General features: G+C 38.8%; 1 protein-coding gene across 3 annotated transcripts; it reads right to left on the bottom strand.

The window, feature by feature from the left end:
* Positions 1-3,449: 3,449 nt before the first annotated feature.
* LOC113010442 (polypyrimidine tract-binding protein 2-like) lies at positions 3,450-24,805 on the bottom strand. Of its 3 annotated transcripts, XM_026149484.1 has the most exons (17): positions 24,686-24,805; positions 23,413-23,434; positions 23,198-23,249; positions 22,737-22,900; positions 21,950-22,021; positions 21,787-21,858; positions 21,515-21,673; positions 20,195-20,305; positions 19,336-19,504; positions 16,920-16,997; positions 15,320-15,432; positions 12,805-12,838; positions 10,402-10,494; positions 9,916-10,032; positions 7,544-7,643; positions 6,033-6,110; positions 3,450-5,295 (listed from the first exon to the last, which is right to left on the bottom strand). In XM_026149484.1, the coding sequence occupies exons 1-17, from the start codon at positions 24,691-24,693 to the stop codon at positions 5,166-5,168; spliced, it is 1,572 nt and encodes a 523-aa protein (XP_026005269.1). In that variant the 5' UTR covers positions 24,694-24,805; the 3' UTR covers positions 3,450-5,165. The 3 variants fall into 3 exon arrangements, with proteins under 3 accessions (XP_026005269.1, XP_026005271.1, XP_026005270.1); XM_026149486.1 differs by lacking the exon at positions 16,920-16,997; XM_026149485.1 differs by lacking the exon at positions 23,413-23,434.
* Between the last annotated feature and the right edge of the window lie 148 nt (positions 24,806-24,953).

The raw sequence follows: 24,953 nt of genomic DNA, 5'->3' as shown, positions 1-24,953 counted from the left end.
CTGCTGGTCCTCTTGTGGCACGCCTCCCAAAGAAGAGCTGTCTCTTTTGCCTCCCAAATGGCTCTTAGTTTATTATCATCTGTAGCCTCATATTTTAGCTTTACTTGGCAAATATGAATGCTTTATGTGCTGATAAACACTTTTTCATATATGGTTTTTTTTATAAGAAGCCCTATAATTTCCTAATTCTGTGTATTTCTTCTGTTACAAAAGCAGGCATTCTTACTCTTGTTTAATATTGTAATCAAACTTTTAATTTTAATTTAACACAAAGACAAAACACTGCAAACAAACACACAGAACAGAAACAGAACCAAACTCGGTAGCCAAACAGTATGTCCTCAGTGCAGGCTGACATTCAAAAAACTGACATGCCTCAGCTTGGATGGGCTGATTTGGTTTCTTCTCTTATGTATCTGCTTCTTCTTTAAACGGGAGCCACATGCTGCTTCGTTTACGGGTGTCAGTCATATTTATGTGTTTTTGCGATGCACTCGCACCCTCTTCCTCTCCGCTGTCCTCCGTTTCACTTACTGACTGAGGGGGTAGTGAGGTGCGTAGCGATCCTGAAATATTGATATTTCCATTACCAGCGTTTCATGTTGCAGGATCAATGAAATATCAATATCTAATAATTTCATTAGATTTTTTAAAAAATGTTTTTTTTTCTTTTAATCATAAATATGACATACAGACAAAAGTAAACTCGGCAATCAGGGCTTTGGGGGTGCTGAGCACCAGAAGAGCTGCCCAGCCAAGGAAGATAAACTTTACTTGTCACAATGAGACTTCTTCCCCATCTCTGTCAGTCCCTGCATCCCTAAATGTCTCCAGTTGTCCCGAGTTCTCTGACTGTCTCCTTGGTGCATTTAAACCCCTGTTCCTCCCTGTCCTCGTCGACTGTTATCTTCGTCTCCGTTATCACTCATCATAATTTTACCATCTCTGTGCAAGTCTGCAAACTTCTTTATTAAATAATAAGATTCTTAAATTCATCAAGTCTCAAAACATGAGATCACTGTTTTGTACATTTTAACACAATTTAATAAGCATATGCTTCAGCCAATACCTTTTGATTAGCCTTGTCTCGGTTTCTTGCTTTGTGGTAGATCTTTATTCTGTTTTCACTGAAAAAAAATTTCTAATCCCCACATTTGCGAAAGAAAAGCAACAGTTTTTTTAAAAGTATGTATCAAAACCATCCAATCTGACAAAGGTTATTTAAATGCTGCAAAAGAAGAATGGATTAGAATAAAAAAAAAAACATATCCTAACCTTAATTACTGGGGGAGAATAATGAATGAATGCTCACAGTGAGTAAAAAGTAAACTGAGTGCATTTTTTTGGACAGAGATTCACTTTTAAAGTGTATATATAATATAATACAGATACATAAAAAAACACACTCCAAAAATAGAAGAGTCCTTGAAATGTACAAAATATTAATTTTAAAAAAATTATAAAAATGGAGACAACTGTGCCTATGGTACAATGTATGAAAAGATCTTTACTGCAGATACTACTAATATGGCTCTGCAGATTTTTTCTTTTATTTAGCTCACCTTGAGGTTGGCAAATCTAGCACTGTTTGGTGGTCAACTCTCTCAAGCAGTTTAACAGTTTCTGTTTTGCCCGTCACTATTCCCTGTCTGTTTTCTTACCTGATTCTTCCTGACCTTGTACTTTCCCCTCTCCCTCTTTGGACTGACAATCATACACAAATAGATTGTATTAGATGAAAAAAGTTAAATTAATATGAAAAAAATACTATTGAAATCACTAATATAAAAGTCCCCTCTCAGTGTACTTTCAACCAACAGGCAAATAACCAAACACAAGAACATCTAATAAAAGATATAAATACTGAAACACTGATCCAACATTATCCTTTATTGACGGATAATTTGATCTTACACTTTTAACTGAATGAAAAAACTTCCTCATATCCATTATGAACCTGGCTGTCTCTCTGAACACACACACACAACAGGAGTTATAAGGCTAATGGGAATGCAGTCAGTTAGCTGGTAAGTACCTTGGGTTTAATATCGGCACATATGACAGAATAACCGGCATCTCTCATTCCTTTTCAGACAGGACAGTGGTAACAACAGCAGGCAACAGACACTTTTAAGTTTTAATAGGCTGTATACATTTCAATGGGAGCAACAGGACGGTCAAATGTCGCTTATTTTACTACAGAGTAGGACGAATTGTAGGGTAGCAAACATCGTCGGAAAACACGTTTTCAACACAGCAGGTTACCGGGTGTAATATTTTTCAGCTAAAAAGAAACATGGTCTGACTCCTACCTAACTATATAAAGAGTAACTGAAGGTTAAATGCAGCTAATATGTCCTGTTTTAAGGCAGGCACGTACACCTCCGCTCCGCTGCATCTCAGCGACTATCGGTCTGGCACAAAGGGCACCAGAGCCAGAGTAGGGGCGAGGCGAGCTGGAACAAACCATTTTGGGAGAGGGGTATCTATACTTTTGTTGTTAAAATATTACATCTCAACCAAGTACTGTATGCTTTCTATATTTTTTGCAGTGTATCACACACACACACACACACACACACACACACACAAAAGACAATATCCTGTACCAAATATTGTCAAAAAAGTAAGAAATCTTTGGGGGTGCTTTGATTCATTTTGGGCACCCCCAAAAATGGGCTAAAACGCCCCTGCTGCCAACACAACAAACCTCATAAAAAAGAATTGGAGAGCCGGCTCTCACTGGTGGGAGTTTGCTCTTCTGATTCACTACAAAGCTGTTAATAGTGACACATCACTATTAACCACTTGTTTCCCAAACCAGAAGACCAAAAAGTAGCCTGATGGTTCTCGACTATTCATGTTTAAATGAACTGGTACCAATATTGCACTTTTCTACCCATACTGTGCACTCAACAGTAACTACACTACTACTCTAAGGTGTACATCACTTCTCTCTCACACACACACACAGAAAGCAGGAACAACTGGGGGCTCAGTATCATGCTCAAAGATACTTTAGAACCTGCTCTAGCTCCTGAGTCACAGCTACTCCATGTATGGAAACAAATATTCATGAGATAATACTAAATGGAAATACAATTGAAGACAATTATTTGAGAGTCAGAATGCCAAGGGACTCCGGTGGAATTTCACCCATTTAAAGCAGAAATTTCTTGGATGGTCTGTACCTCACAGCAGGTTGCGTTATTTCTGATTAATCCAAGCACCAAAAGGCTATAAACACAACAGAGGTAAAGCTCTGAGCCTTGTTCTGCTGGAGGTGTCTTCATATTAAAAATAATTTTGTTTTCTATTTTAAATGAGACTGTAGGCAGAACAAATGATGTTCCTTGGAGGTGCAGCGTTTTTTCTCTGCAAGTGTGGTAAGAAGAGAATAGCCAAAAGAGGGAAAAGCTGAGAGAAAGAAGTGAGAGCAGAGAGAAGTGAACAGAGTGAGAGACGTTTATTATAGATAAGGTACAGATGAGAGCAGAGGCCGGAAACTACCCAGACATACACAAACACAATTTTACTTGAGCTGGTTGGTAGAAAAGACGTGTTTAATTTGTGCTAATCTGAATCTTATCACAAAAGAAACTGAACTCAGGTAGAAAATTTACAAGAATCATCTAAAAACGGTCTAAAAATAAACTCTGCAGCTGGAAACAAGATCGAGAGGTGAGAGAAATAAAACCAACTTATGAGGCGACCTCAGCTGAAACAGTGACAAGTTTTGTGCGTCTCACTTTGATAAATAACCACGGACTGTCAAAGAGAACTGAAAGACAAGGTTTGCTTCTTTTTAAAATTAACAAGACATTTTTTCCAAACATAGGTTTACAACAAAAGATTGGCAATCATTACCAATACACATGTTGTTTAAAAACACAACAGTAAAATCAAACTAAAGGCACATGTACTTAGGTCCCGATGGGTTATCCTAATATCAAGAGACCAAAATGACATGTTGAACCCTTGTTTAAACAGATAGCATTAGCAAGAATCCTGTGCATGTGAGGGTGTGCATCCACTTACGGCTGCTTTTCCAATGACTAAGATGGGATTTAAACAGGAAACAGATGGCATCACCTTTGTATCCTTAATATGATTACAATGAGTCGATACATTCTATGTTGTGCTGTGAAGGACATTTCAGGGACATACATGTCCGAAACAAGCATAATTCACTTCAAACGATGACTATCATTCCTACAAATCTTTTTAAAATCATATAGAAAAAAGGTACAATAGACTTTCTAATGTTCTTTAAATGTAGAAACAATTTCCAAAATGATTGTTCAGAGACAGGATAACCAGCAAGAAAGTATGCAAGTGAAGGAAAAAAAAAACCGAAATGGTGAAATTCTGACACAATGACTCTTGTGCATTAAGTGTTAAAAACTGTTGTTACACTTGGTGTTTAAACTACATTTTAAAATGACTGGGTGTAGGTAAAGAAACCCCCTCTAAGTAACGAGTGCTTCTAATGTAATACTGGTCATATTTACATTTCTTTCGACTCCTGTATGCCCACTGCTAGATTTCTTTTTCCCTTGAACATGTCATACTTTGGCAATGAACTACATGAGATTTGAAGAAGCGGAACAGTCCAGAAAACATCTTAAAATAACAGACAACCAAAGAGGAGCAGAGACGATGTAAATGGCTTTCAGAACAATGCCAGCCTGATGTTTAAACTGGTATCTGCTGAAAGAGTAGGTGGTTCAGAAAGGAATACATAGAGAAGTGACTCAGACTTCAAAGATAAATTCAGGGAGAGGTCAACTCTGACAGACAGTTCAACACGAAATAAACCACAGACCGCACTTTAAATGAAAACTACCAGTCTGTACTGCTCTAAAGAGGATCTCAACACCAGGTTAGATTTGAAGTCTTTTTCACCTGTAACCCTGGTAAACAAAGATAACACATTCAGCTGGTGTTTAGTTGCTCTTTAACATGTTGTACGGATCAAAGCAGAACTGCCTCTGGGCTGAGACTGAGGTAAGCACTGCTTCTACTGGTTGAGAAAATATATTGTAGTGAAATTCTGATTTTCTCATTTTTTTCACTGAAAACTATTCCAAGGAAATTTTCAAAAAGGGGACCACTGACAGTGACTTGTTGGCTTGTCACAGATCTGAATGTGACAAGGATTTGGATTAGATGGTAGACTTTGAAAAGGAGACTTTCAGATGGTGATTTCCTCCCATGTCGTAGTTGTGAAGATCCATCAGGGCTTGGATCCCTTCCTCAACTGATGACATCTGGATCAAAGCCATCTTACGGTCTCTTAATCGGGAAACAAAGAAAAGTTGAATGTCACAGGGAGCAAGAAAAACATGTTCACTCATGTTCACTTCTTCTTTAACATTACAACTGCCAGAATTTGATAATTTGATTATTTCATTACAGGCTGCAATGTTCAAATATATATTAGAATGTTTTAATAAATCAATCAATAAACAGTTGGAGCTCAGGCTGCTGAGCTCTGGATTTCACTGCTCTGTACAGCCACCAGGTTCTCCATGTGTTCTCTCACACACTCCACCTTCTTTAACGCGCTCTGACACGACTTAGCATCCCACCCACGACCTTTCAATCCCGGAGTAACTATTCATCTTTTATCAATCCATCACATCCAGCTAGCTCTGCCTCATGTCATAGCAATATGCACATCAAAATGTGTGTTAACAATATGTGTTACTAGGCAACCCAACATGTTCTGTTCTTGTTATTCATTAATTTCTATGGGAACAAAATGATGTCCCATTTGATGAAAAAACCCATTATAGGAATGGTTTGGGAATATGAAATGATAGTGTTTTAATTTGACCACAGTTACATAATTTAAAAAATTCCAAAGGGTCAAAATGATCCCCTTGTGGTTCTAGTGTTCTTTTGTAAGTTACCCCAGTGAATTGCATGCTACTTATCTAAAGTGTTTCAAAGTTTACTGCTTTTAACTTAAAGTAGAACGAATACCACTTATAGTGTCTTAAATAACTTCATCCTGAAAGGTTACTTACTGGAAAAACTTGAAGGCCTTCACAGTCCCTCCACTGTTGGAGAACAGAAGACGCAGGTCATCCTCTCCTACCCCATCACTAAACAGGAAAACAGCAACTGTTATAACCTTGAAGCAAAGAATTATACACTGAACAAAAATATAAATGCAACACCTTTGTTACTGCTCCCATTCCCCATGGGATGGACGTAGAGACCTAAAATTCATTCCAGATACACAATATAACCATCCCTCCCAAACAGTGGTCACAAGTCAGTCCAAATGTGTGGTAGTGGGCACATCTGCTATATTGAGATAATCCATCCCACCTCACAGGTGTGCCACATCAGGATGCTGATCTGACATCATGAGTAGTGCACAGGTGTACCTCAGACTGCCCACAACAAAAGGCCACCCTGGAATGTGCAGTTTTTTGCGCTATTGGGGGTCTGGGGACCCAGAACCGGTCAGTATCTGGTGTGACCACCATTTGCCTCATGCAGTGCAACACATTGTCGCATGGAGTCTATCAGATTGTCAATTGTGGCCTGTGGAATGTTGGTCCACTCCACTTCAATGGCTGTGCGAGGTTGTTGGATATTCGTGGGAACTGGTACACGCTGTCGTATACGCCGGTCAAGCACATCCCGAACATGCTCAATGGGTGACATGTCCGGTGAGTATACTGGCCATGCAAGAACTGGGACATTCTCAGCTGCCATCTGCCCTGAACAATGTGAACCATGATTCATCCGTGAAGCGCACACCTCTCCAACGTGCCAGACGCCATCGAATGTGAGCATTTGCCCACACAAGTCTGTTACGGCGACGAGCTGGAGTCAGGTCAAGACCCCGATGAGGACGACGGGCATGCAGTTGAGCGTCCCTGAGACGGTTTCTGACAGTTTGTGCAGAAATTGTTTGGTTGTGCAAACCAATTGTTCCAACAGCTGTCTGGGTGGCTGGTCTCAGACGATCTTGGAGGTGAACCTGCTGGATGTGGAGGTCCTGGGCTGGTGTGGTTACACGAGGTCTGCGGTTGTGAGGCCGGTTGGATGTGCTGCCATATTCTCTGAAACGCCTGTGGAGACGGCTTATGGTTGAGAAATGAACATTCAATGCACGGGCGACAGATCTGGTTGACATTCCTGCTGTCAGCAGGCAAATTGCACGCTCCCTCATTGCTTGTGGCATCTGTGGCATTTTGCTGTGAGACAAAACTGCACATTCCAGGGTGGCCTTTTGTTGTGGGCAGTCTGAGGTACACCTGTGCACTACTCATGATGTCAGATCAGCATCCTGATGTGGCACACCTGTGAGGTGGGATGGATTATTTCAATATAGCAGATGTGCCCACTACCACACATTTGGACTGATTTGTGACCACTGTTTGGGAGGGATGGTTATATTGTGTATCTGGAATGAATTTTAGGTCTCTACGTCCATCCCATGGGGAATGGGAGCAAAAACAAAAGTGTTGCGTTTATATTTTTGTTCAGTGTAAATAATACAATGTGTCCGTGGCTATTTTACCGAATGTTGGAGAGGTGAAGCGTTGCTGAGGGTGGAAAGATGTTCTGGAAGTTTTTCGATCCTGGCTTCTTAAAGCGATGGAGTGGTGAGCCAGAAAAATCTGTGTATTGAAAACAAAATATCCACATCTTGACAAAAACACCTGCTAAAAAGTTTTGCTAATAATTCAATAACCAAATCTAGAAACTACAAACATTTTTAGACTCATGGACTAGGTCAGGGGTCGGCAACCTGCGGCTCCGGAGCCGCATGCGGCTCTTTAGTCCTTATACTGCGGCTCCGCGTGGTTTGGGAAAATAAATTAGAAGTATTTAGCTGAAGTGTGATTTATTTATGTTAGTTCTTTTTTAACTTGTAGTTCTAAATTGGAAGATTACTGTGATATTGAAATATAAAAATAAAATTATATTCTATTATTTTTTCATTGCTCAAAATAAGCGTCACACTCGTGGAAGCCGGTGTACCCGCCAAAACGCCGTGCATTTATCGAGACTTTCAACCCCAGGTAGGCCAATTATGGATCTTCGGATCCACATTATGTCAGCAGCTGTTCTCCACCGTGAACTATGTTAAAAACAAACACCGCTCACGCCTCACAGACGACAGCTTACAGTCCTGCGTAAAGATGAAAGTCCCATTGTAAACATACCACGGCAGACCCGACGATGTTTCCATGAACATGCTTTTCAGCATCTCTTTATTGACCAATTTTCACACACTGTTGCTGTACGCATACAGCCGGCTGTAGCTTTTCAGCTCACAGCCCGACACATAATAACACAACAGCATAGATAGCACAGACGGGTGCTATCTATGCGGGTACCGCTCAGGTGCGTCGCCTGCCCTGCAGCGGCGCTGCGGACCACGCCCCGCCACACACATTAACCAGGTAAAATACATATTTAGGCAGAATTTAACAAATATCTATTTTTCATTTTTCAGCAGCATAGTGCTTTTTTACAATTATTTTTTAAAAGTCAGGTCAAAGCTCCAAAAGCTCCAAAAGCCCAAAGGCGATATAACAGTTTTTGTTTGCTACATGGATCATTTTAGTTCAGCTGGGTGTCTTTCCTTTTGTTATATTTCTTTAAGAGTTCAAAATGTGTTAATTGCATAAATAAAATGTAATTTTCTCTGTAGCACTTCAAGGATTTCATAAGCAACATACCTTAGTTGTTCACACAAAGCATAAAGGTAAAAACAGTATATACAGTGTTATCTTTATTTTAGATGTCAAAAAGTATTTGCGGCTCCCAGTGTTTTCTTTAGCGTGGAAATGGCTCTTTCGGTGTTAAAGGTTGCTGACCCCTGGACTAGGTGAACAATCTTTGAATATGGCATCTGGTTCTCCCAAGCAGGACAGCGCTGCCATTAAGACAGAGAAAAAACTTTCTAGCATCTTAAATTACCTTTATTACATATTGTTTTATGCACTTATGTAACTAGATCAGGCCACAGCTGTTTTTCATCAAATAACAGTTGTTTCAATGTTCTTTATTTAAAATAATGAAGTTGGCGATAGAAGTGTAACATCCAAAGGGGCAAAGTGAGCAAACTTTTTTTTTTAAGTCAAGTCTCTCCTTTGACACACAATCATCTTTTTGGTATGCCACACAAATTTTGGTAAAGTCAAACATGTGGATCATAAATAACGAGATTTCCATACAGGATTTGTTGGAGTGTAGTGAAGGAAAACACACAGAGCGTTGGGCTGCAGTGGCGACACCTGTAGGGAGCAGCTATTCTTGATGCAGGGCTTGACACCAGCTATTTTTTAAAAGTCAGGTCTGCAGCTTTGGAGTAAGGCTGCAGTTATCACTTATTTTAGTAATCAAGTATTTCATTGATTATTCCATCGATAAATTGGATAAGAAATACTTTTGTCTCATTAATGAGCAATAATAAATATTCAAAGGTGCAAAAACAAAAGTTTTAGAAATTGTAGTGTTTTAAGTTAGTACACTGTTAAAAAATTAAAACAGAATGGCTGTCTCCAGCCTTCAGCCAGTTGTCTAATTTAAACACCAAATTGGATTACATTAACAGTTCATCTGCATGTTTCATTTTAACTTCTGTATATTTCAGTACAACCTTTGTAGCTTTACTGCAGATTTTTCACTGTGTAAAAAGTGGCAGTGGATGCGAGCAGCTGCAAAGTTTGCTTTTCTTCACATCAGAGTTTGTTAAACAGGTGGTTTGATGAAGGTAAGTACCAGCTGTTTCCAGTAAAGGTTTTAATGATGATTACAGGAAAAACTGCTACTATTTTGGACAAGCCATTATACTGTGGCCTCCCGTGGCTGGGTTAATCCTTTGATACACAACAAGCAACATGAAAGATACTGCCTTGTTGCCTTCCAGGATCATCTTACCTTTAGTTAATAGTTGGTCATCCAGTCCTTCTCTGGGCAAAGCCACAGTCTGGTGTTTGGACAGTGTCACTCTCATCACTTTACCAAACACCTTCTGACCATTCAGGTGACTCATGGCTACAGGTGAGAAATGCAAACCAAGAGGAAAAAAAAAAAAACTTGAAATCTGACAAATGTTGAGAATATGAAATTTTCTGATGCAGTGATTTTGATGATTACTGTACTGTAATCATCAAAATCACTACTCGAGTGACTTTGTACATGCAAAATCTCAAGCGCTACAAAAACAAAAGCACATTTCATTTTCTTCATATCAATGAGAATCTTTAACAGAACATTTTTTTCAGTGAAATAATAAATAAATACATTTTTCCTAAAGAGTTCTTCAAAATATGTCAACTAGTGGAACTGGCAAGTTTTCACATTAAGCCTGAAACAGTGATTGTAAAAATACAAGCATCATGCCTTAAATGATCTCAAACTTACCAAGTTGAGCCTGGTTGCCATCTGACAGCTGAATCAGAGCGCTGTCCTTTTTGTTGTAGAGTATCTTTACCCTTTGCACATCACCATAGACCCCTGAAGGTACAGAAAGAAAGAGCGAGAGAGAACGAGCGCGAGCGAGAGAGGGAGATCGATAGGAGAGAAAGAGAGCAGGGGAGAAGAGAAAGAAGACAGATAGAGCAGGAGAGATGGAGCCGACGAAGATAAAAAAAGGAGAAGTGTGAAGGATGGAAGGAATAAAGTTAGTGCTAGAAAGACAAATGAAAAAGATGGAATCTTCCCATTTGACTTCAACTTTAAAGTCAATAAAATGCCTCTGTGAACCTGAGTAGTTTTATATCATGACTGTGAACCAATGAGAAAATCGTGGTTGAGCTTTAGCAATGACACCTGATTGATTATTGAGCAGTGTATGCAGGACTCACAAATCCAGCCTAATAATGCAATTCAAAATGGAAAACTAGACACGGACATGGTCAAAAATACACGTCATTAAACAAATATAGAGTAAACTAAGTCAGGAACATGACTTAGTTAGAACTCAGAACGACTGATATCTTTTCAGTGATTTTGAATGGAGATATTTTGAACCGTGGACATCTTGGAGTTGCAAAAACTAAAAACTAGTTTATATGAGTGTAAAGGCAAGAAACTCTCGTGCTACTCGACAGTCCAATGTGACCTTTGTGACACAACTTATTTAGAGGATTGATTGGCTGCAAAATCCAACTGCAAACTGACTGCACTTGTTTAAAACAAAATCTAGGAAAAGAAGGATAGAAAGAAAAGTAGCGCAAGAATGAGTCTTAATGAGTACACAGGACTGTCGTGATCAACCTGATTATCAGTAAGGAAGGAAAAAATAAAAAACCACTAAAAGACACATGGTAGCCAAGGCACAAGGAGAAAGACAGCAGAAATCTGCAGGGATGCAATACTTTCTGCTGTGGTCTTTGCTAATAAACTTGAGAGTGGAACAAATATTTATTTTGCCATTTCATCTAAAACAAATTTTATCTCATTTGTGGTCGCTGTGGTGCTCTAACAACGCTTCTATTACTTCTACTGGCTGTAAAACCTTTCAGCACTCACTTTTACAATGAAGCAGTTGAATTACATTTTCACAGGCAGATGTTCAATGTATTTAAAGGTTAGTCCTAAAACAATAGTCAGGTGTTCATATCAACACTGAAACAGGTTCCTAGTCATTAAATAATCCCTTTCCTAATGCACTTTTAGGGTACAGTTTTAAAATTATAAGAAGAAGAAAAAAATTAGGGTGATTAATGCAAATACTGGTTCAAGCACTGGCTGGCTGGGGCTTGTTCTCCCTGTACCTGCATGGATTTCCACTAAAAAAAAATCCTGCTTCCTCCCACAGTCCAAAGACATGCATGTTAGATTAACTGGTGATTCTAAATGGCCATGGACATTAAAAAAACATTTTCTCTTGTTTTTACTGGTCTGTGTGTGCTGTGGTACGAGAAACATGCAAAACTAAAGATATATCATAAACTGTTAAGCTCAGTCTGAAACCTTGTCAATGCCAGCTACACGTACAGAAGCTGCTCAGCCATGGAAAACCATGCTGTGAAGCTCCTGGTGGACAGTTTTTGTGTTGATGTTAATGGCAGAGGATGTTTGGGTCAGCAGAGCATTAGTGACCCCTCTCTGTACCTTTACTTTACTTTTACGATTTGAATTATTGCAACATCACCATTTTATTTTTGTACCATGCTCCAATTCAATGAGTTCTTCCACAAATTGCAGACTGCATGGCTAGATGTATAATTTTATACTCCTGTGGCAAAGAGTCAAAACACACCTAAATTTTAAGATTCCCCATACTTTTGTCCATATACCATACATTTTTTCCATGCTCAGTATGAACAATTAAAAGCTCTCTCAGTGTTCACAGAGACACCCGACTATTGACTTGAAAAAATTCTTAAGTTGAAGAAAATATGGTGCAGTATTTTAGATACATATATGCAGTTGACAGTTTGGCTTTTTCGTCTTTCTGCAATTGTACATGTAAAAAGAAAACACCAACAACAAAAAACAAAACAGAAACTTGTCTTTTGACTGAAGGCCTGCTACACCAACTGTGGACCAGGCAGAGTTCTTATGCGTTATAGGGTATATATGTAAGTGGTTTTGGTGTCTTGAGTTTAGAGATAAGCTGACCGAATGGACAATCTGTCAGACTCACTGCACTTTTAATGTGGTGACAGAAGTATATTTGAACTCTTGAGTACACAATATAATAGAGAAAGGCTTGGAAATACAGGAAGATACAGAAGTCCACGACATCACTGAAGAAAGTGAACAAAACTTGATTAACAGAGAGAGATATACAGATAGAATAGTAGAGGTTGAACATACCGAAGAGGGTAAAGAGACTTTGAGGCGTGACCATCTTTAGAGAGAGAGACCGCAGAGCAGAGGACAGGAAGAGGAGGAGCAGAGGAGGAGGAAGAGGAGAGACGAAGGTAGAAATCAGACCGCCCAGCGTTGGACGAGGGGTGGTGGTTTCCATGATGGTGAGGGGTGGAGCAAAGATGAAGGCCATGGGGGAGTGGGATTTTCGGAGAGGAGGTGGGTCAAAATGGCAAAACCAAATTGGTTTTAGATCAGAGTGAGAAAAGTGAAGAGTAAAAAGTGAGAAAGGAGGCAAAATAATTCAGGGCAAATGTAGATGATTGGTTAAGAGAAGTGTGCGGCAGTAAAGAATGGATGGCCACATGGAGAGAAAATAAATGTGTGAAGGGGGAGCAGAGGAGGGAAAAAAGGAGGCAGGGAAAGGAGAAAGGAGGAGAGGAGGACAAAAACCAAAGCAGAGGTCAGTAAACAGAGCATCAGTGGAATATCAACGGAGTCTGATTGATTGCTGGCTGGATTTCAAACACACAGTCCAGTTTTGTTTACACACATATGCAAACATTTCTTTCGGAATGCATTTAACAGCGAAGAAAACAAAACAAAACAATGGAAGGCAGGTAGAATAATAAACAAAAAAACAAAGAGTGAGTGGAAGAGTGAGCAGCAGGACACATCAAACCAAAAGGACACAGTACCATGAAGCAGATGGCTGGAGGCATCGAGCACCACAAGAACCACCATCCATGTCTGGCAGATCAAACTGACAAGTGTGGAGGAGCTTTATACAAACAATGGAGCTAGACCACTTAAATGCAAAGCAATAAATTATTCATTCAAACATTACTAGGGATGCACCAATCCAAGGCAATAACACCTGTAATATACCTGCTAATACGGAGTACCGATCCAATAGTCCGCTAGTACTAAAATACAAAGCTGTTTCCATCCCTCTGAGGAGGAGATTCGGAATCATTGTTTGTAAAAGCAAACTACAATGAAAGAATGCATTTGTGTCATTTAAGCTCAGTGTGACACTACTGTGATGTCATTAATGGTCACACTGGTTTCTCATTGGCCCGCTGTCACTGATACCTAATATAGCTTTCAGAGTCATGACTGGCATTGGGTCGGCGCATTCCCATGTACGGCAATTTAAAACCAGGACGATCTAAAAAGCTATTCATAAAAGAACATGTATTCATTTTACAAATTTCATCCTATTTAAAAAAAAAAAAATCTAACATTTCAAATAAGTCCTTGTGTCATCACTATAAGTAGTCCAACCCTGGAACAAGATCCTCTGTGTTAACAGAGGCCATTGCCAAAACAAGGGTGTCAGTTTGTCACATTTTACTACTACCAAAATTAGTCGAAAAATTTTAGAATGTTCAAGATGGATGAAAGCTTTTATTAAAGTTTTGCTCATTGTCTGGGACTTCTTTTACTATGAAAACTGGAAACTCAAGTCTACTGTGTTAAGACAGCTAAAATCCATCCATACATTTGATGACAGAGTTGAGAAAGAATGAGCAAGTGACTGAAAAACATCACTTGGGTTCAACACTTACAATATGAAGAATGGCCACACCACACCCAAACACTACTTAACAAATGGACTGTATTGAGCAGACTCCCAAGTGTATGTGGAAGTTGCTGCTCTCAAGCGGATTGGTCACCAGAGAAAACTGTGTGGTCTTATGAAACGGTCAGGATACAGCTCCTGCACTAAGGGTAGAAGTGTGAAACCACTATTTTACTAAGAAGTCCATTTCAATACAGAGAGGGACAAAGACAGACAGAGAGAGAAGAAAAGAGAAGGAGTTTGATAGAGAGATGGAACACAGAAAAAGATAACAGGTACAGAAGATACTGGAAAAACAGATGACAGAATAGTTGCACATTTACACTTAGAAAATTAACAAAAACTTGAAAGACTAAATAGAATGCTATGATAAAAAATATACAAGTATGCAGGTGTTTATTACAGAGAAACCTCTCACCATCTGACAGACACAATGGGATCAAACATGAAGTAGTTGAAAATATTTTAAGACAGTAAAATTTAGGACTTGTGATGGGTCTTGGAGAACAAAATCAATCTGGAGATTCATCTCTCTCTCACACAGACACAAAAACACACATATACAGACACACACACCCTCACACCACTCCCTAACAGTCATTCCTGAATCTGAGAAAGTTCTTGAAAACAAGATAAATTGGCCAATCCACACTAAAGGCCAATCCACACTGGACAATTTAACTGGGGAAAAAAGTTTTGGTGCTAAGTGAAGAAAACCCTGAAACAGCTTAGGGGTCAAGACGATGTATTATACTTTAGCTAAGTGGAGGAAGATATGGGAAAAATTTAGCACACAAAAGACATAGCACACATCCAACCACAGCCTACACAGGAATTTACACTACTACCAACCTCAGCAGCATCCAACAATTCAAATAAGTGCATTTTACAGAACTTAAAAATATTACTTTAACATTATGCACATGGTTTGTGTACCTCTTCATTTAGGTTGGATGCCAACAGGACCCCTGACACTCCTGATCCTGATAGAGCAACGCGACCTGCAGCTGCTGCTGCCGCTGCTGCCGCACTCAGAGGGCTGATGGCTCCTGTTCGGAAAGCACAAGAGAAGGCACATCTCAGAATTAGACACTAAACTACAAAAACTAGAAACACCAACACACTTGTTTATTGTCAGCTAACTGCATGAAGCATTGGCAGGGCTATTATTTTTAATCAGTTTAACAGATTCTAAATGAAAGAACTACTGTGATCTGAAATGCGAAATATGTAACAATTCCTCAAATGTGATAAAGAAAAAAAGACATGAAAAGAAATCAAAATGGACAACCTAACCAATTCAGGGTAGGGTCTGACATGATTGAGGTTATTGGTGGTATGACAATTGCCATTTAACTTTAGCTATCTCAACTTTAAAAAAAAAAAAAAAAGGAGTACTTGTTGGCACTACAGAAATGAAAGGGAACGGTCACCAAAGTGAACATTACCTGCACTATACCATTTAACATTTTTGCTTCTTCTCTATAGAGGTAAACCACATAGAGAAGCAGGGCTTCCAGTAGAAAAGCTGTTAGCCCCATAACCTTCAAAAGTCAACATCATTCATACAGCAAAGAATGATCAAGGCTGCTGTAATCTGTAAATGGGGAACATATGTGGATGGATAACAGCTAAACAGTTAAAACAACAGTAAATAATATAAGTTATTATTGAGTTGTTTGTTTGTTTTTTTAATTAACCTTTAAAGCTTTTTCCAAGTTGCTTTTATTTCATACCCAATAAAAATATGCTAGTGGATACAGGTAACAGCTGTAACTGTACAGCTGGGGGAAGGTGTAGCTGTCGACAACAATGAAGCACACATAACATTTCCCCCCCCCCAAATCTCACTGCATTCAACTAACAGGGCCATTTGAATCAACACAGATTTACACTCTCAACAAAGACCCCTCATTTTAAAACATGGGGAAGAAAAACAACCATGAGCAGTTTTCACACATCTGACTGAATATTATTTCTATTTTTTTTTTTTTTTACAAAAATCAACAGCCATAACATACAACCTGCATTTAAACCATTTCAGTGTTTTGGTGAACAGAACAAGTTAATCTACAAAGAGAAATTCTTCAAGACTTCAAAACGCAGCAATCTTTAAATCTCTGAAACTCTCAGTATTGCTATTAAATTAAGCTGAAAAAGCACAGTTTAAACAGTTCAGCTAATTTAACACAACCTATACATATATTTAAATATTAAAAATAAGATTAAAAAAGCTCATAAAAATAGTTCAGGTTAATCAATGCCAGCACATTATTGGGAAAAAACATTTATTATGTGATGAACTATAATAATACAGGGGACTGCAAAGAACCCAAGTGTTTACAAGATGGTAAACAGCAGTTTCTTAAGGCCACTATTTGCCTCATTTATATATTTAGTTCCAAAATCAACCGACCTATTTCGTAACCACTATTCTTTTATAGTAATCATAGCTGGACATGACAGGAGACAGGGCAGCAGTAACAGAGGCAGAGTCATGGAAAAACAAAAATAAGAAAAAAAAAAGTATAGGTACCTCCACCCTGGGAGAGGGAGAGAGAAGATGAGTAACCTCCTCCACTAGAGTAGGAAGCTAGTGCTCCAGATGGGGTACCTACAAGACAATAACAGCTAGATTTATACCACACAACACTTAGCTAACCTAGCACCAAAGAGTACAAATATCACAAAAATCCATACTGGCCTAAATAACAGTATTATATTTAATGAGTTATTACAGTCAATAAGTAAATATTTATCGAAAACTACTCAGATAGTGCATGTCAGATACTGCATCGTCACCAGATTAGAAGAGACAAAATTAACATTAAAAAAAGAACTCTGTGCTTAAATGAGATCTAAGATATATCAGCATTACAGCACGGCTGCAATACACCAGCAACCTGTAAGCTGACACCTCACAAAAAGAGGAACAGAGATGATTTATGTACAAGTAGAAAGACCAGAGACAAGTTACGGACATCCAAAAGTCAGTATACAAATGGTGTCATTTGCTATGAATAACGTGTACTTGTCTAAGAGAAAGAAACTTGCTTCTCAAATAAAATGTAACAAACTGACCCACAGCTACAACCTGATGGAAATAAATGCAAGTAAGATCTCTTTTGCTTCAAAGATGGAAGATACTTCTCTATGTCTACAGTTTAATTTGTAGCTACTACAACAAACTTGTAATCTTGTAATGTAAGCTTGTAAGAATTTGTGTCGTTTGCCGCAACTATATTTGGCAACAAGCATTATGCTTCCCAACCATAAGCAGTTCGTTGAGATGACCCGGTGCACCTACTGTACTGACCCAGAAGACGCATATTTAGGAAGCCTGTGAGAAAAATAAGCTTTCAATATCCTGTATAAACAGCAAAATGACTAATGTGCACTACACTGCAAAAAGCTGGGTCTGTTTGAAAGTCACACTCTTGATTGGTTGATCAATTCAAATACTTGCCCCTTCCTAATACACAATACAGTAACAAGGTGTTAAAGTTGATTGTTTTGCAGAATATATTCAGAGTGATTAATGAATAACATTAATGTAAAAGGGAAGAGCACAAGGGCAGTAGAAACGAACACCAAGTTTATGAAGACAATAACACGAAAAGTTGCTTTTGTGTCTGATACTGCATAAATTGCAAAAGTATGAAGTATTGCACATTTCTAACTGACTCCCATGCACCATCAACGACTTGTGCAATATATTTCTTTGTAACGGTTTCGTGCTAGACTTTATCAGGCTAAAGAGGACAACTCATAATATTACCCAGAAACTTTAAACACCTCAGACCAGACCCTAGCACCAAGTCAGTTATACTTATGGGATATTGATCTGGTCAGGTAAATAGCAAAGGGCAAGGCTAATCAGGTACAGCTGCTTTGGTGTTAATGAAAGTAACAACAGGTGCACTAGTGGGGCAACAATGTGACAAGAACGGTTTACAAGTAGGGACCACTGACAAGTTTTCCTCTTTATCTTTTCTAATGTTTTTTAACTAGTTTTGCATTTTGCTATTATCAGTGTCTCTACTGGTAGCGAGACGCTACCAGCGATACCTAGCCCCTACAGAGATTGGACAGGTATTCCAACTCCTCCAGTATGGCACATCGATACGTGCCACGGCCAGAAGGTTTCTTAGTGTCCGATGTCTCCCAGGACAGTCTCGGGAGATTCCAAGACACAGATGGGAGACAGAAATCTTGCCCAACACAATGACCTCCAGGAGACCAGTAGTGTAAATTTCCAAACTGACCAAACAAGAGAAACAGACTTCACAAGGGTGGCTTAGGGTCCAGTGTTCTCTAGTGGGCCCTGGACTCACTGCCTGGCACTGTGGAGCCCGACTGGGATTCGTCATAGAATACCAGAATTGGCAGGTCAACCACTTGCGCACTGTGTTTTTCAGAGATTAGAAAAAGCAGGTTCATCATGAGCACATGTGAACGATCTGAAAGGGTCTGGAGAATCCAATGAGAACTTTATGCTTCCAGTTGGATGGTCATAATTGTCTGGGGAGGCATACACATGAAGGGACCCACACATGTCTGCCAGATCATTTATTCACTTTAATTTTCAAAGTTAATTTTAAATGCATCCCTCTGTAGGTCAAACAATCTATTTACTTGCATTTATTGGCCTTTATTGATTGATTATTATAATGACTAACTGCATTCTTTATTCTCTATTCTTAAATACACAAACAAATACAGAGCGGAAAGGATTACGACATATTCAGTGTAACTGTAATAATGTGTCGGTAAACTGGCTTCAAATTCACTTCCTTAAATTGACCCATGACTGGCAAAAGAATTTCTTTGTGGATGTGTTCCATCTAAAGCAAAAAAATGGAGTTATGAACGTGACAGTACAGGGTTATGGATAAATGGAGGGACAGATAAGTTGATGTTTGATAGATGGATTCAGGAGGTAGTCTATTTACCCAGTAAAGAATGATCCTTGTTGGTTGACTCTCCATCTCCTGTAGGAAGATCAGGCCTGGTGTAATCTCGACTCTTATCATTGTTGTATTTGACGTTAACGTTGACCAGTTTACTGAAGTCTATCCGCAGAGTACAGCATGAGTTATAGATGTTCTGTCCATCCAAAGACTGAAGTAAAAGGAACAAAAGAGAAATAAAAGCTTGTACAATAGTCTCCAAAAGTTGATTCTGTTCATGCAGTCAATGTTGTGGTATCAAATACTGAAATTTTTTTAAGATGTCAGACGAAATCAATAGAGCAAAGCACTTCCTAACTCATATTTTGAGGTCAGTACCAGATTATTATTTTTATTAATAACAACAACAACAATAACAACAACGACAATGTTGTACAACTGTATTTTGGTACATAGATGGCGACAGATAGAAAGACAGATCTAAAGCCTACAGAGATATACTTTAATAACCCTGGAGAAAAGAAAGTGTTAGACACTGTTGCTACTCTGTCAGCATGTAGTGGCTCAACACATTAAGCATTGTTTTTTCTGGTTTTGTCAGCCATTTATGCATCTGCCTGCATACTTTATTTGCGCTTCTACAACAATGGGAAGGCAAAGACCTATTGCAGTGTAACTAGGAAGGATTCAGGGCTATCTGATCCAGCCCTTACTATATGCTTTATCGAAATTAAAGTTTTAAGCCTAATCTTAAAAGTAGAGAGGATGTCTGGCTCCTCAATTAAAACTGGAAGCTGGTTCCACAGAACCAAGAATCCTGGAATCTGCTTCCCATTCTAATTCGAAATAAGTAAGTCTGCATTCTGAGTGTTAGCTCCAGTTTGTGTATTTGTGGCCCCACCAGTTTAGCTTGCTGTGCATTGACGGGGTCACTGAACTGCAGAAGAGCCTGGAATTGGTTGTTCTTGGTGAAGGTTATAATCTTCATTACGGTCCCAAACTTACTGAAGATCTGAGAAGAGGAAAAGAAAAGAAAAGAAAAAAAAACAAACAAACACCATAAAACCATGAGCAGCAAACTTAAACTGAGTAAGGTTCACAATTTTTTCTTTTTTTTAAATGTATTTTGAGGTCTTTTTACCCCTTAATTTTAATGATGGACAGTGGAGACAAGAGACGAAAGCTGGGAGAAAAACCACGTGCAAAATGTACAGTAAATGGCCTCGAGGCAGATCAAACCCAGGATTCTGTATTAAGGCTATATATAGGTCACATGCTCAACCCAATGAGCTAAACCAGTGTCCCACCAATTAGATTTGTTATGATAACAGTTTCAAACTATATAGACAAATGACTAGTGAGCAAAAACTTTTGAAAAGTCTTATGGGGATGATGTGGGGATGCACCGATTCATTTTTTTCCAGATAACATCCAATACGTTGGCTGCGGACATCTGCCAATGCTGAGTATGATGCGATACCAGTTTTAAATTAAGTCGCTATCCTGCCTACATAGTGCTACCAATTACAGTCACAGTAATTAATGCTTTTTCTTCTCACAGACACTTGAAGTGTGGCACTGCTAAAGATCTGGAGGCAAATAATATGAGTGAGTTGACAACATCATGTTATGTTACCATAATAAAAGCTTCCCATGAAGTGTTAAACCAAACCAATGTCCTTCACTCTGGGACCTGATGTAATGCCTCTACGAAAGAATATAATAGGAGTGAAAGTGAACGAGGGAGACAAAGTGAGAAAAAGCAAAGTTGTGTCATCCTATGTTTTCAGTCATGTCAGGTCACTCTAACCACAGTTTACAGTTGAGCAAGAAAACTTTGTTGGCAATGAGAAATGCATCCAAACTGCTGCTGCTTTGTATAACTGAGGTTAGCTTTATGCTACCTTAGCTCTGCAGCTAGCTGTTGGATAGCACACAAACACAGAATTGAAAGGAAGGACTCAAACTATAGATCAGTCCATTGTCATGACATCTTGTAAAGCGCTTTGAGTGCTCAGTAGAAAAGCGCTATATAAGAACCAGTCCATTTACCATTTTTACCATCCAGTTTTGGGGTCAGTACTGGATATCTGATCGAAATATCGGATATATGCACCCTTAGTTTATTTCTGTGCTCTTTTTCTGACCTGTAGTCCAAACATCAGAAAATACCAGACTGTGAATACCAAACATAATGCCAAATTTAGTATTCATGTTTTACCTGTTGTAGAACATCTAATGTGACAGGATAAAACATGTTGTCAATGATAATTCGCAGGACAGGGCTGGGGGGTGGAGTTAAGTCCAAAACTCCTGGGTCAGAGGACGGAGAGCTTCCATCCTGAACTGCTGACACTGCCTGCAGTACTGCCTGGGCCCTCTGAATGGAAAGAGAAAAGACACAACAATATAAGGTGATTTAAGATTAATTCATCGAGGACTGGGTGAAGGACAGTCTTTAGTGTACAAATACAAATAAATAAATCCATCTACCTGGTTAAGAGCAGAGTCTGTTTTCAGTTCCTTATGGTTGGAATACTGGATGAAGACTGGAGTATTTCTGACCTGAATACAATACAAATCCACATATTAGTTACTAAGAATTAAAGCAACAGCGGAAAACATTAATGCTTATAGAAAAGGTTGTACTTCAGACCTGTGGTGTGACAGCTGTGTAGTAGTTCACCATAGTTACAGCAGCTTCCTCTGTGCCCAACTCAAGAAAAGCCTGGAAAGGTACACCATGTTCAACTTTTGAAGAATGATAATGCTACAGTTGAGGTGACAAAAAATCCAGGAAAAAATTAACACAAATGGCTAATTTCACAGAGCATCAATAACACCAATGAAAGCCCCCGGGGAACAGACACAGTCTCACTGAATTTAATGAACTAGTAAGTCCACCTGTATTCATAACTGGCCAGACGCTCATTCAATATAGGAATGAATTTTTGGGGGGGAAATAAACTCTGCTCACCTTATGTTAGTAATGGCTTTCCGTGACTAAAATAATGTGAGAGCTTTTTTTTCTAAATTTGCTGTATTTGAATAGAATAGAATAGAATTCAACTTTATTGTCATTGCACATGCACATGCAAATATTAGCATATTTTGATAGAGAAACGTAACTGTTACAAGAGTACTCGCTAGGAAAGTTTTGTCCTTTCAACATTTGCTTTTGGGGGTAAAGTGATAACTAGTATTATCTTCTTTTGCAGTTTACAATGTAAAATCATCTATTTACAGTATTCAGTTCTTGGATTCTGACAAATCACACCACTGCTGTTGTGACACCTTTGGAATAAGGGAGCGGCTGAAAATAGCCTTTTTTCCTTGCATTAGGCCCAGTGCATAATAGTTAATTTCCCATTCTGTGTAAAAGTTGAATGTTTTATTTTCCATCCTAGCACTAGCCGAAACGAGAATATTTCACTGTAGCTCACCTGGTTTTTCCCCTTTAGCATCAGTATATTGGTGACCTTTCCAAAGGGCAGCCCCAGAGCGATGACTTCAGTCTCTGACACCTCATTGGGAAGTTTTCTGATGTGGAGGACTCTGGAGGGAGGTGATTCGTCCAGGCGTTGTTTCTTACTGTCACTGCCATTCGCTGCATATGCACATATAGACAAACATTAAGGATCAATAGCTTTTCATATCAAACCACACAGTTTGGGTCATGTTATTGGGCATACTTGTTCACTGACACATTTTCAAGGATCACTGTAACAAAGAAGTAAGAACAGAACTATTATGAACTTGTAATGTGAAATCATGACTTGACAGAGAAAAGAAATATTGGGAACCGTTAGCACTGAATTTATCTTTTAGGTCACGTATCATATGCACGTAAAACACTTTTTAAGGAGGTGCTTGTGGGTTCCATTCAAGCTACAACTGAACTCACCAGTCATAGAGTTGGGGCTGCTACCATACATGTTGAGCTCATCTGAGCCTCTCTAGTAAAACAAGCAAAAAAAGAAAAAAAGTTAAAATTTCTATGTTCAACAAAATCTGAAAGGTATACAAAGAAAAATCTAAAAGATCATGTCAAACAGTCAGGGAATACATAATTGTTAAGAGTAGAGGGAAAAAAAACCAAAACTCAGCAATACAACTTACTTTCACACCAACCGCAACATCACTGCCAAAAACAAATGGGAAAAGAGATTAAGGATAAACTGCAAATCTCGTGAGCACTGAAACAATGTAATTGTTCTCATAATTAAAACCAAAATTGAAGTATTGCTTAGTAAAATTGGAAATGATTATGTTGCTGGTGAGAATTTAACTTGTGTTCATTTATTACTGTCGATACTTTGGAGCTCTGATGACTGCACAGATACAACTATCAATGCAGTCTGTAAAACAACTGATTTTCTTATTTCAGAGCTTTAAGTAGAAACTGTACCGTCTAGGCGAGTAACAAAAATGACAAAGTATATGTCGTTTTGGTGCCAATATTCCCTTAAATCATATTACTACTCGAAGAAAAACAATACAGATCACATTTGTTCTGTTTCAACACACCCACCAACTTTACAGCCTGCTTTGAATATGGCCATATTTACTAAACTGATATACGTTCCTCTTACACACCTTTTGTTTATCCATTTTCTTTCCAAATGTACAGTCCGAGCAGTATGAGCACCTGATACTGATGCTAAAGTGTTTTAAAACAAACCTAAATCCAAAAAACCGCCTTTATTTATTGCATTATTTTGCATATAGTTAACTGCACAAACCGTTGTGCGACGCACTCTCACAGTGAAATAATAATATATATATTTTTAAACCCTTAATGTACAATACCCCGACAGAGGTGAGTGTAGCATACATTATTCCAGACAAAGGAGCCTGCTTTCAGTTAATGCGCGAGCAGCTCCAACTGTCAAGTCATGTCGGCTTTGACATGATTCATTAACGCCGGGTTAACTAATCGCTTATTAAAATTGTAATAACTGACAGTAATAGTCGCCAATGCCATGAAACCACTTACATTGATTCCACTGTTACCGGCAGCTTTGTTAATGTAGCAAGCAAACGTTCAATTTTATTTTACACACAAAACAATGCATTATTACGTCGAAACGCATAAGTGTCTTAATCTAACTAGGTTGTTAACACGAGGCATTACCATTACGTTAGAAAAAGACACATAAAACATACTGCTGAATAATGCTCCCCACACAATCAAGACATTTCAGTAATACATTTCGTGACGTTAGCTAGCTAACGTCGTGCACTTCGCTTTATACAGCTTCACGATTTGCAGGGGAGCTAACATTTAGCCTGTGTCAAACCGAGCAGGGGAAATGCTTTATTCTGAATACGGCCCACGCATAGCTGTGGAGGGCACACCCAAAAGCACCAGCTGCAACATAAATACATTTACCCGTCCATTGCAGCTCTTTGTCCTCTTCTGTCTGTTGATATTTCTGTACTCTTCGATGCGGACACTCTAAGCAAAATGGGCGTTCTTCTTCTTCTTCCTCTTCGTGTCTTTTAAGGGTGAACAACAGTAACATCAGGTGCTTTACTGCCAACCTTTGCTGAGGAGGGGAAAGGGAGATCGACTGTAGAATTTTAGAGGCTGCTTGAAGCTGGCTCCAAAAGCAAATGAATCTCTACAGACTCATATGTTTGAATTATATTTATGTTAA

The sequence above is a fragment of the Astatotilapia calliptera genome, chromosome 18 (assembly GCF_900246225.1).
Source record: "Astatotilapia calliptera chromosome 18, fAstCal1.2, whole genome shotgun sequence".
In the NCBI taxonomy this organism is placed as follows: domain Eukaryota; kingdom Metazoa; phylum Chordata; class Actinopteri; order Cichliformes; family Cichlidae; genus Astatotilapia; species Astatotilapia calliptera.
This window is presented reverse-complemented; position numbering and strand designations above follow the sequence as displayed.

Bases quoted from the DNA above. Each gene is read 5' to 3' on its own strand.
- LOC113010442 (XM_026149484.1), bottom strand. The intron at 20,306-21,514 runs GTAAAACATGAA...TCCTCTTCTCAG, and splicing joins CATTAGATGTTCTACAACAG to ATCTTCAGTAAGTTTGGGAC. The intron at 6,111-7,543 runs GTAAAATAGCCA...TTTCCTGTTTAG, and splicing joins CTTCACCTCTCCAACATTCG to TGATGGGGTAGGAGAGGATG.